This window comes from Bos taurus, chromosome 1, assembly GCF_002263795.3.
Source record: "Bos taurus isolate L1 Dominette 01449 registration number 42190680 breed Hereford chromosome 1, ARS-UCD2.0, whole genome shotgun sequence".
In the NCBI taxonomy this organism is placed as follows: Eukaryota; Metazoa; Chordata; class Mammalia; order Artiodactyla; family Bovidae; genus Bos; species Bos taurus.
The window spans coordinates 126,359,955-126,373,564 of NC_037328.1; the positions used below are offsets into that span (position 1 = coordinate 126,359,955).

General features: G+C 38.4%; 1 protein-coding gene across 3 annotated transcripts in view; it reads right to left on the reverse strand.

Moving 5' to 3' along the window:
* Positions 1 to 13,610, reverse strand: part of PLS1 (plastin 1) — a 128,203-nt gene that overhangs the window by 35,226 nt on the left and 79,367 nt on the right. For all 3 annotated transcript variants that reach the window (XM_010801556.4, XM_059886715.1, NM_001103299.2), the window contains 2 exon segments: positions 7,712 to 7,844; positions 5,436 to 5,517 (listed from right to left, as the gene is read on the reverse strand). In XM_010801556.4, the coding sequence (XP_010799858.1) occupies positions 5,436 to 5,517; positions 7,712 to 7,844 (215 nt within the window).

A 13,610-nucleotide genomic window follows, 5' to 3' on the forward strand; every position in this document is an offset into this window, starting at 1 on the left:
TTGGGGAGAAAATATTGTCTTTTCCTCTTATATTTCTATAGTCTGTGTTAGGGTGGGGCCTCCCGTGTTTGTTTAAATTTTTATGTTTATTAGCCAGAAGCTACACAAAGGCTTACAAAGCAGAGTAATTATTTCAGTGGCTTCTTCTTGCAGTATGCTGAAGCAATTTATCTTGCTCGGCTCCAAGTAAATGGCTGTGTCTCTTGGGGTTCAGTCAAGGGTAATTAAAGTAAGCACTTGCAATTAAATTATTTTGTAGCAGAATTAAGCAATGTTCATTTAAAATTCAGTTCTCCCAAAAGAAGGCAGAACCAGAGGATTCTTCAATATATTTACAACCTAAATAAATATGATAAATATGACAATATTATTGGTAAATTTGAAATCTTTTCTATTCAGAAGATTATTTTCATATGTTTAATTATCTTAAATCAAATCAATTTAATTTTCAAGAGACAGCCTCTACCAATTCATGCTAGACCAGTAATATTTTTCTGTCTTCTTTTCCAAGAACATAAAGCATGTTTGCTCCAGTTGTGATTCCCCTGAATGTTGGGGAAGGAACCATACTGAAAGTGATTCCAGGAATAGTATTAATCTTACAGTGACACCTTACATTGACATCATGGTACTGTAGCCAAAAGAAATGTAATTTCACCAAACTGACTGTAACAACTAGTGAGAACCAAAATCTTCCACTGCTTCTCTCAGCCTGGACAGTGATAAGAAAGCCACATCTTAACATGATTTTGCACTTATTTGTCTATCTTACTGGCATGATTTTACTCTTCTAGGAGAAGCAGCAGAGTATTTGTTTGTTCATTGCAGGCACTACTTCACTGAAGGCACTATCTTCACCACTACTGAAGATCTTCAGTGGAAAACATCAATAGACAGTTAATACTCTAAAGATTCTTTGAGTCCCTCACCTTTAAACCTGTCCCTGCAATCTCCACCAGTCCTGACTGCTGTGTTGTGATCCTTACCTAGTCATCCATCCCCTCTCTTCCCCTTGCCCACCATGAAAGACCCAGCTTCAACTGCAATTCCAAATCTCCAGTTCCAACCTCAGCCTAAAGACACTGCCACAGGTTTGCAGGTGGTGTTTTCTCTTACTGCTGTAAGCAGTGAAACTCAGCTTTGTCATATCTACAAGTTATGTTGGTGACATGTGGACAACCAGCTTTTGATGTTAATTTTACTCAGAGATGTTGGTTTTACAAGTATTGCAAATGACTTACAAGTAATTGGCAAAAAATGGGTTGAAAATAAGGAGTGAAAATGTGCTTCCTCAAATAAATGGTAGTTTCTAATTGGTAAACACAATACCAACAAAGGTCCATCTAGTCAAAGCTATGGTTTTTCCAGTAGTCATGTATGGATGTGAGAGTTGGACCATAAGAAAGCTGAGTGCTGAAGAATTGATGTTTTTTAACTGTGGTGTTGGAGAAGACTCTTGAGAGTCCCTTGGACTGTAAGGAGATCCAACCACTCAGTCCTAAAGAAAATCAATCCTGAATATTCATTGGAAGGACTGATGCTGAAGCTGAAACTCCAATACTCTTGCTACCTGATGCGAAGAACTGACTCACTGGAAAAAGACCCTGATGCTGGGAAAGATTGAAGGCAGGACGAGAAGGGGACAACAGAGGATGAGATGGTTGGATGGCATCACCAACTTGATGGACGTAAGTTTGAGTAAGCTCCAGAAGTTGGTGATGGACAGGGAAGCCTGGTGTGCTGCAGTCCACGGGGTTGCAGAGTCGGACACAAATGAGCAACTGAACTGACGGACTGAACTGAAATACAATATTGCCCTACTGGTGATGAGGGACTAGAATGACTGCTATTGTCTAGAGTCAATTCTGAAAAATAAGAAGTAACAGGAGAACCCCACACAGAGGTTCTTCTCCAAGTTCTGTCATGGACAACTGCCTGTCATGCTCAGCCTTTCTTCCTGAAGACCTGTGTTGGTGGGGATAGAAAAGGACACTGGGGAAGCTCCCACAACTGAGACATTAGAGAAGTGCTTGTCCCTCCTTGTGTTTCAGTGTCTTAACCTGTAAAATAGGGTATCTTACCTTCCAGAGATATTAACAAAAGACTCAAGCAAACATGGCAGTTTTAACAGTCTCAAATAGGGACTGCAACTTTTCTCTCTTTTCATTCATTCCACCTTGCAAATTTTCATTGCCAATAAGGCTTCAATTCCAGATAGGTCCTCTTTTGTTAATTATTTTTTAGAGGGCTCTGTTATATATTTCTTGGGTCAGTAAGGACAAAGACATTATTTGTTATTCAGATTTCATTCTTATTTTACATACCATCACTTTTACTCCATTTGCAACATACAAATGAGATTTATGTTTTCCCTGCTTAAACTATAATTGAAATGAAGACTAACACATGTGTTTGTACATTTGTATACATATGTAAGGGTAAAGTATATACATACAACTTTGTGTATATGTGAATATATCAATTACAATGGATGTTTTGCATTTATAAGGAACAGATTCAATCTCCTGTACCTACTCTTGCATTAGTTTCCTGACTTTTAGGTCCTTAAATCATTGACATCCATTTTTCAGACTTTTACATAATTTTTTCCAATAATGATAAACAATCCAAAGAATGCAGCTCTGTAACACATTGGGTAGGAAGAGAGATAAGTCTCCAAGATCATACATGAATCCTGCTGTTAGCTACTTGATCGGTCCCTTTCCCTTGCTTTCACAGTCACCGTACGTCATTTTCATCTTTTTATATTTCTCTCCTTTCACACATCTTGATACATCATAAACCTATCTTCGTGAGGTGAAAAACTATACTATCACAATCTTTTACAAATGTATTAGGCTTCTTCAAGATAAAGTTTCATGGGAAACTGGTAGCTTTCTGGCAGATCTATTCCCAGAGCTCTAAAATTACTGAGTAAACAAAACTGATTTAACAATCACAATAACACTTTGCCTCTTCCCAGAAGGCTGTCTTTTCTCATTCTACGTTAGTACTCTTTTTCAAGCATCCTAAAGACCTAGACTATTAACCCTACTCATATTGGTAGAAGAATGCTACCATTAAAAATAGAAATATTAAACAGTCCCTCAGACACATCCTACAGTTATTGCAAAATAGTTGCAGAACATTTTTTCTTTATTTTCTCCAAATGCATGACATGTAAGTATTAGAAGCAATATTTAAATTTTTAATAAATTAATTTAAAAATTAATTTATACAATAGTAAGAGATGTTGCAGTTCAGATTCAGGAACATAAAAAACTGTGTGACAAGTATCCTAAAAAGATAAATGTAAGTATTTTCAACAATGATAGGTATTAGATGATAGGTATTTCTTTCACATCTGACACAAGATGGGAAAGAAAATAAACTTCTGGCCATTACAGTCTGAAAGGAGCTTCTTCAAGAATAATAGTTTCTGCTAGGAACATGCAACATTACTGGAAAGTGAGGGTCAAGAAAGCCGTGTTAGTCAACAGCCAATTATATACTTCTTCAGGATAACAGGAAATGGGAGGAACCCTTAGTCTGAGACTAACCAAGTACCACTGCTCTAAAGGATGTAGCTTCCTTATAGAAGAGACTTAATAACCTTAGCAAAATCAAGAATTATACCCTGCCAATAGAAATGAAGGAAACAGCTTAGCAGTAGCTCATTTTTAATAGCTACAGCTGTGATTTGCATATTAACTAGTTGCTTATTACTACCACCTCAGGAGAGTGGCAGTATAGCATGATGATTAAAAGGATGGATACAGGGACTTCCCTGGCAGTCCAGAGGTTAAGACTCTGCACTTCCACTCAGGGAAAATGGGTTCCAATCCCTGGTATGGGAACTGAGATCCACACATGCAGCCAAAAAAAAAAAAAAAAATTAAATACATATAAACAAAAGAAACGCTGGACTGGAAGAACACAAGCTGGAATCAAGATTGCCAGGAGAAATATCAATAACCTCAGATATGCAGATGACACCACCCTTATGGGTGGTGAAGTGAAGAGGAACTAAAAAGCCTCTTGATGAAAGTGAAAGTGGAGAGTGAAAAAGTTGGCTTAAAGCTCAACATTCAGAAAACAAAGATCATGGCATCTGGTCCCATCACTTCATGGGAAATAGATGGGGAAACAGTGGAAACAGTGTCAGACTTCATTTTTGGGGGCTCCAAAATCACTGCAGATGGTGACTGCAGCCATGAAATTAAAAGACGCTTACTCCTTGGAAGGAAAGTTATGACCAACCTAGATAGCATATTGAAAAGCAGAGACATTACTTTGCCAACAAAGGTCCGTCTAGGCAAGGCTATGGTTTTTCCTGTGGTCATGTATGGATGTGAGAGTTGGATTGTGAAGAAGGCTGAGTGCCGAAGAATTGATGCTTTTGAACTGTGGTGTTGGAGGAGACTCTTGAGAGTCCCTTGGACTGCAAGGAGATCCAACCAGTCCATTCTGAAGGAGATCAGCCCTGGGATTTCTTTGGAGGGAATGATGCTAAAGCTGAAACTCCAGTCCTTTGGCCACCTCATGCAAAGAGTTGACTCACTGGAAAAGACTCTGATGCTGGGAGGGATTGGGGGCAGGAGGAGAAGGGGACGACAGAGGATGAGATGTCTGGATGGCATCACCAACTCGATGGATGTGAGTTTGAGTGAACTCTGGGAGTTGGTGATGGACAGGGAGGCCTGTCGTGCTGCGATTCATGGGATAACAAAGAGTTGGACACGACTGAGTGACTGAATTGAACTGAACTTAACTGAAACAAAATTCCTTAAAGGATGGGCTCTGGAGCTAGACTACTGGGATCATGGCTCGTCCATTGTGTAACCTCTCAGTGCTTCAGTTTCCTCATCTGTAAAATCAGAGTATCTACTTTATTTTAAGGGCACTGGGAAAAGTCACAGGGTAATTCATGTGGTGTGTTTAGGACAGTGTCTGATACCTAAAATGTACTTAATATAATATTCTCCTATTGAGCCAGAGATTTTAAGGGGAAAACTGTGGTGACTATAAATTCCTGAATTTTAATAAGATCTGAATGGAGAAGCTGACTACAAAACAGTTTGGTACAAAAAAATGGTTAAAATTTTGTGCAATGGTAAAAGATGTGGTAAAACCATGGAGTATTTTTATCTCAACCAACAAGAACACCAGCATCAAGCAAATATTCATTAATGAAAATAATAATTATAATAACTTAATCTGAATACTATTTTCTTAAGAAATTTCACCCAACATAGTCTGAATCTTAATTTCTTCATTAAAAAAATTCAGCTGAATTTTTACTTAGTAAAAATCTAGCTTTTATAGGAAACCAAAAGTAGGTTAAATGAATGGTTTTGCCTAGACCTAAAGATCAGTTCATAAGGGATCCATGATCCTTACAGTAAGATGATTACCAGCAAAGGACAAATACTTACAGAAATAGTGAAGGGGGTGAGCTTTTTCTTATTAATGGCTCTTTCATCAATTGTATCTGGTTCAGATAAGTTGATCATTTTGCTAAAGAGAAAATGGGAATAAATCAGTTTAAGACACTCAGAAATGTTTTTAGTTTATTTTTGTAAGTAAACAATAAAGTTAAATTTTGAAAAGTAATAATCCATTTCTTTAAAATATACTTCATATCAGGGATTTAATTTTAAAAACCTAAGAAATATTCCCTAATCTAAATCAAATTCATCATTCACTGTAATAGTAATCTTAGCATTTCTTCTAATTTTTTCAAAGTCTTGCATTATCTTTATGTGAATCTTGCTTTTATTTCATTTAATGATCATTGACATTCAGCAGCCTGAAATATAAAACAAAAAATCCTCAAGAAGTCAAATTTCATATAGTGGTATCAACAGTGTTAAAATTACTGTTGTTGCAGAAAAATAAAGAGCAGAGACTTGACCGAAAATTTCAATAATTCACACATTTTAAAAGAAACTAACATAAATTTTACTTCTGTGTTTTAGAATACATTTTATATTATGAAACACAGATAAGAAAACACCCATTCAGTTCATAATAGCAATTTACTCTGAAGGTTACAGGAAGAGATCTGAATTGTAGGTGGACTAAGATACAATTCTTGGGGTCACAAAGAGTCGGACACGACTGAGAGACCGAACTGAACTGAACGTCTTGAAAATTAATATCCCGTAATTTTGGGTAGTTTTTTCTTTTTAAGTAAACACACAGAAAAAAGACTGAGGAAATGTGCCAAAATATCAATAATAGCTTCTTATGGCTGTTAATATTCATGGTGGTTATTTTCTTCTTTGAACATTTTCTGTATTTTTATAAACTTAAAAAATAAAAGACATCTAGTTTTACAAAGAAGTATGCTGGGTCTTCAGTACACACAACCAAGCACAAAGATAATGCCTTTAGAGAGTTTACAGTCTAGTAAGCAGAGACAGCCATTGGAGAAGACTCTTGAGAGTCCCTTGGACTGCAAGGAGATCCAACCAATCCATTCTAAAGGAGATCAGCCCTGGGTGTTCTTTAGAAGGAATGATGCTAAAGCTGAAACTCCAGTACTTTGGCTACCTCATGCGAAGAGTTGACTCATTGGAAAAGAATCTAATGCTGGGAGGGATTGGGGACAGGAGGAGAAGGGGACAACAGAGGATGAGATGGCTGGATGGCATCACCCACTCAATGGACGTGAGTCTGAGTGAACTTTGGGAGATGGTGATGGACAGGGAGGCCTGGCGTGCTGCGATTCATGGGGTCGCAAAGAGTTGGACACGACTAAGCGACTGAATTGAACTGAACTGAACTGAAGCAGAAACAGATTGCAAAGAGCCATGAATACAATATCAAATTAAAATATTAATCTGATTTAAGCACAAATGAGGTATATATTTCTATTATAGTTCCTCATGTTTCAGTCCTAGTCAATGATCTGCTGCTGCTGTTGCTGCTAAGTCGCTTCAGTCATGTCCGACTCTGTGCGACCCCAGAGACGGCAGCCCACCAGGCTCCCCCGTCCCTGGGATTCTCCAGGCAAGAACGCTGGAGTGGGTTGCCATTTCCTTCCCCAATGCATGAAAGTGAAAAGTGAAAGGGAAGTCGCTCAGTCATGTCCTACTCTTAGCGACCTCATGGACTGCAGCCTGCCAGGCTCCTCCGTCCATGGGATTTTCCAGGCAAGAGTACTGGCGTTGGGTGACATTGCCTTGATCAACACTCCCTTACTGATAGATCAGATCAGATCAGTCGCTCAGTTGTGTCCGACTCTTTTCGACCCCATGAATCACAGCACGCCATATTGATAAGTGAAGAAAAAAAAAATTCCGGGGAATTTCCTGGCAGTCCAGTGGTTTGGACTCAGAGCTTTCACTGCTGTGGCCCAGGTTCAGTTTCTGGTCAGGGAACTAAGATCCCACCTGCCACATGCAGCCAAAAAAAAAAAGAAAAAGAAACCCTTTGAACATTATTAAATGCATTGGAGAGGTAAAGGTTTCCTGGCATAATTAAGAAAATAAATGAAAAAGATACCAAATAAGAGATTGCATTTGAAGGAAAATCTTGGAAAACATATTGTACTTAATTTTCTATGCAATATAAAAACTTCAAGAACTGTATACTACTTGTTAACTAATTTCAAAAAACAGTGGACTCACTGAATTGTAGTTTTCATTGACTGCTCTTCAGTAGAGACAGTAAGAACACAACTCCCTTAACCCAGTGCTCAACTCACCAAAGAAGGATGCCATCAGCAAGTGATTTGAACAGACTGTCATCATTGGGGTTCATCGGTATGAGATGCTTACAGTCAGGGTCATTCTCCAGGGCTTTGTTTATCCAGTTAACAAAAGCCACTTTTTCTTCCTCTGAAAACAGAAAATCTTAGTTGCCATACCTCATTTCACCTACTGCACTACAAAAATATACTTTAAAATTTCTGTTCAAAAATAATAAATGCCAATTTTAAAAACTCTACTGAAACACTAAAGGGTTTAAGAGGGCTTAGGTTTAAGGAGAAAGAGGAATTCATTCCACTTTTTCATCAATATATTAGGGACGAGGAAGGCATATAGCTTAAATGAGCAAAATAAATATTCGGTTTGATTCTAAAACTTTTCACATATATTTCTTCTGAGAATTAATGGATCAGGGACCAAACATCAGAGGTCAATTCATGCACACACACGCATGCACGCGTGCACACACACACACACGCACACACACACACCCACACACACACACATCCCAAGGGGAAAATGTAAGAAATAACCACATCAATCAATTCCACCTGTCCCAGAAAAAAATTTTTCATAAAGTTGTGATTTGCAACTTACAACAGAATACTAATTTTAATTGAGTTATTTGAATGAATAAAATAGCTACATTTCTGTGAAATTTCTATTATAAGGAAACTAACACATCTAAATACCAGTATGACTATCAGCCATCTTCATCTGCAACTTCTCAAGCTGTGGCTTCTAGCATGGGAATATTTATCTTTAGGCAGAAAAATATTGGTGGGCTATGCAGTGAAGAAAGTAGGAAGGAACTTAAAGGAAAATTGTTCTACTGTTTTATTATTATTCTGTAAGCATAAAAATGATTTAACAAAATCTGAAAGAAAATAATGCTCATTCCCATCACAGGGTAGCTGGACTTCCTGTTTATTGCCCTAATTCCTAGAACTAGGTAATTTTCCTAAAGGCATATTGGGCAGGTACTCTCAAAATTTAATGTATCACAATCAATCAATAAAGACATAAATATTTACTTTTGTACAGATCATTATCTGTCTTCTTATCTTCTTGCCTCACTATACATACCTCCTTAGGGACTTATCTTTAAATCAGTGGATTTAAAGGTTTAAAGTGGATTTAAATGAGTGGATTTAAAGATAAGAACAAGCTGGAATCAAGATTGCCGGGAGAAATATCAATAACCTCAGATATGCAGATGACACCACCCTTATGGCAGAAAGTGAAGAGGAACTCAAAAGCCTCTTGATGAAAGAGAAAGTGGAGAGTGAAAAAGTTGGCTTAAAGCTCAACATTCAGAAAATGAAGATCATTGCATCCGGTCCCACCACTTCATGGGAAATAGATGGGGAAACAGTGGAAACAGTGTCAGACTTTATTTTTCTGGGCTCCAAAATCACTACAGATGGTGACTGCAGCCATGAAATAAAAGACGCTTACTCCTTAGAAGGAAAGTTATGACCAACCTAGATAGCATATTCAAAAGCAGAGACATTACTTTGCCAACAAAGGTTCGTCTAGTCAAGGCTATGGTTTCTCCTGTGGTCATGTATGGATGTGAGAGTTGGACTGTGAAGAAAGCTGAGTGCCAAAGAATTGATACTTTTGAACTGTGGTGTTGGAGAAGACTCTTGAGAGTCCCTTGGACTGCAAGGAGATCCAATCAGTCCATCCTAAAGGAGACCAGTCCTGGGTGTTCATTGGAAGGACTGAAGGTGAGGCTGAAACTCCAGTACTTTGGCCACCTCATGCGAAGAGTTGACTCACTGGAAAAGACCCTGATGCTGGGAGGGACTGGGGACAGGAGGATAAGGGGATGACAGAGGATGAGATGGCTAGATGGCATCACCGACTCGATGCACCTGAGTTTGGGTGAACTCCAGGAGTTGGTGATGGACAGGGAGGCCTGGCGTGCTGCGATTCATGTGGTTGCAAAGAATTGGACACGACTGAGCGACTGCACTGACCTGAAGATGTTATAACTCCCATCAAGGAATTTTTAAGGTAATGATAAAACAGATATATGAAGAAATGCAATAAATGAACATACCATAAGAGAGATATAAGCAATGTTTCAAAGAATTTAAAGAAAGAAAAATTTCTCATCAGGTTGATCAACAAAAGGCTATTTATGGGGAAGGAACTATTTAAAAGGTACATTTTTAATAGGTATGAAAAAATGGGCAGGGAAAGGGAAAGAAATTATTATTTCTTTATAGTTGGATTGTAAAGAAAGCTGAGCACCAAAGAATTGATGCGCTTGAACTGTGATGTTGGAGAAGACTCTTAAGAGTCCCTTGGACTGCAAGGAGATCCAACCAGTCCATCCTAAAGGAAATCAGTCCTGAATATTCATTGGAAGGACTGATGTGAAGCTGAAACTCCAATATTTTGGCCACCTGGTGCAAAGAACTGACTCATTAGAAAAGACTCTGATGCTGGGAAAGATTGAAGGCAAGAGAAGGGAATGACTGGGGATGAGATGGTTGGAAGGCATCACTGACTCAATGGACTTGAGTTTGAGTAAACTCAGGGGGTTGGTGATGGACGGGGAGGCCTGGCATGCTGCAGTCCATGGGGTCACAAAGAGTCAGACATGACTGAGCAACTGAACTGAGCTGAACTGATAGGAACTAGAAATGAGATATCACTTCACAACGCCTGGATGGTTGTAATAAACAAAATTGACAACAACAAATGTTGTCGAGAATGGAAAGAAATTGGGAGTTTCATACATTGCTTGTGGGAATGTAAATGCTGTGGCCACTTTGGAAAACAGTTTGGTAGTTCTTTAAAATGTTAAACATAGAGTTAACAAATGACCACTCCTGGGTATATATACCTTAGAGAATTCAAAGCATCAGATCAGATCAGATCAGTCGCTCAGTCGTGTCCGACTCTTTGAGACCCCATGAATTGCAGCACGCCAGGCCTCCCTGTCCATCACCAACTCCCAGAGTTCACTGAGACTCACGTCCATCGAGTCAGTGATGCCATCCAGCCATCTCATCCTCTGTCGTCCCCTTCTCCTCTTGCCCCCAATCCCTCTCAGCATCAGAGTCTCTTCCAATAAGTCAACTCTTCGCATGAGGTGGCCAAAGTACTGGAGTTTCAGCTTTAGCATCAGTCCTTCCAAAGAAATCCCAGGGCTGATCTCCTTCAGAATGGACTGGTTGGATCTCCTTGCAGTCCAAGGGACTCTTAAGAGTCTTCTCCAACACCACAGTTCAAAAGCATCAATTCTTCGGTGCTCGGCCTTCTTCACAGTCCAACTCTCACATCCATACATGACCAATGGAAAAACCATAGCCTTGACTAGACGGACCTTTGTTGGCAAAGGAATGTCTCTGCTTTTGAATATGCTATCTAGGTTGGTCATAACTTTCCTTCCAAAGAGTAAGCGTCTTTTAATTTCATGGCTGCAGTCACCATCTGCAGTAACTTTGGAGCCCCCAAAAATAAAGTCTGACATGTTTCCACTGTTTCCCCCATCTATTTCCCATGAAGTGGTGGGACTGGATGCCATGATCTTTGTTTTCTGAATGTTGAGCTTTAAGCCAACTTCTTCACTCTCCTCTTTCACTTTCATCAAGAGGGTTTTTAGTTCCTCTTCACTTTCTGCCATAAGGGTGGTGTCATCTGCATATCTGAGGTTATTGATATTTCTCCCGGCAATCTTGATTCCAGCTTGTGTTTCTTCCAGTCCAGCATTTCTCATGATGTACTCTGCATAGAAGTTAAATAAACAGGGTGACAATATACAGCCTGTCCACATTTTTGTGTGGACATATTCAAAGCATATGTCCACACAAAAATGTGGACACAAGTGTTCACACAGTATTATTCATGATAGCCAAAAAGTGGAAACAACTCAAATGTCTATCAGCAGTTGAAAGGATAAACAAAACATGATATTAGCAACAGAACAGAAATGATTCAGCCATAAAAAAGAATGATGTACAATACATGCCACAACATGAATGATCCTCGAAAATATTCTGCTAGGGAAGAAGCCTGTCAAGTGAAAAGTCATTACTGTATAATTCCATTTCTATGAAATTTCCAGAATAGGCAAATCTATGGAAATAAGAAGTAGATTAATGGTCGCCCAAGGCTGGGGGGAGGGGGAAATGGGTAGTGATTGCTAACAAGCATGGGGTTTCCCTTTGGGGTAATGAAAGTGTCCTAAAATTACATGGTGCTGATATACTACAACTCTGTGAATATACTAAAAACTACAAAGATTCATGGTGTTTCAATTATGTCTCAATAAAGTTGTTCTTTTCTTTAAAGCAGTTAAATGTTCTGTGCATGTGTGAAAAGTCACTTTGGTTGTGTCCGACTCTGCAACTCTATGGACTATGGCCCACCAGGCTCCTCTGTCCATGGGATTCTCCAGGCAGGAATACTGGAGTGGGTTGCCCTGACCTCCTCCAGGGGATCTTCCTGACCCAGTGATTGAATCCAAGTCTCTTACATCTCCTGCATTGGCTGGCAAGTTCTTTACCATTAGTGCACGTGGGAAGCCCCTAAATGTTCTGTGTTGGGTTTTAAATAATGGTTATGTGGGTGTATTCATATGTAAAAAACCATCAAGTCATATGCTTAACAATAGGGCACTGTATGCACTTTACTCTGTGCATCTTATACCTCAATAAACAAGTAAAAAAAATCTATGGTGACAGACATCAGAAAAGTGGACAGTTACGGCTAGAGGTGTGAGGGAGCCACTCAGGGCGAAGGAAATGTTAATGCTTTATATATATATATGCTTTGCATACATACATATGTATATGTTTTATATATGTATGCTATATATACATATATGTTATATATATACACACATATATGTATATGCTATGTATAATCTCATTTTTTTTAATGTAGAATCTGGAGAACAGAACTGAAACTCATAGATACAGAGAGCAGACTGGTGGTTACAAGAAGCAAGGGGTGATGGAGAGTGGAAGAAATTGGTGAATTTTTTTTATCTTAAATAAATTGGATTTAAAATTTTTTAAATGACCATATCTATGAACTGGTTACAGGTTCATTCATTTGGGTTACCTTTATAATCAGTAATGACTGTTAGAATCAACAAGATCAAAAAGAAATGTTTTAAATCAATGGAAAAATTACTCCTGTCTTTCATGTAGCTCTACCAGCCCAGAACCTCTCACTTCTTCTTCTCTTCCTCCCTTTCCTCACTTTCTCTTTTTCCTTCAATTTAAGGGAAAAAATCTGATTTTACTTTATTTAAAGTCCTTTAAGCAAGAAAATCTTTGTAATATGAAATGCTCAAAATGGTGTACATTTACTTTCATAGAGTTTCTAATAATTTACATATTATTAGACTTAAATAATCTAGAAATAATCCTGGTGAAGAAAATGTTACATGTTAATCTACTGGGCAGCTGCATGAATGTAGCTACAAGATGTGTACACATGTGAAAACTCACTGAACTATACACATAACGATTGCAGCAATTCGCTAAATGCATATTACACCTTAATAAAAAATGAAGATGCCATTTCATTAGAATGGACAGGCAGAAACAGAGCTAAAGAGTAAGTACCTTTCAGAAAAAGGAGGTAGGAGTTATAGACCACTGCCTTCACCACTGCACTTCCCTGGTGGGAAAAAGTTAGGAAAATATATACGGTGAGTAGAAGTGTGAGTGTATTATTAGAGGAAAATCCATTTAAAAAACAAGAGAATCAAGAGGAGAATTAACAGATTCAGACCTCAAAGAAAGAAAGAGGGAAAAGTTAAAGTGAGTTTTTATCAAAAATTCCAAGAGTATAGTTCTAATTATGTCAACATGAACAAAAAGAACTTGGCCAAAGGATTTTAGGCATCTTGATCCTGAGAAGCAG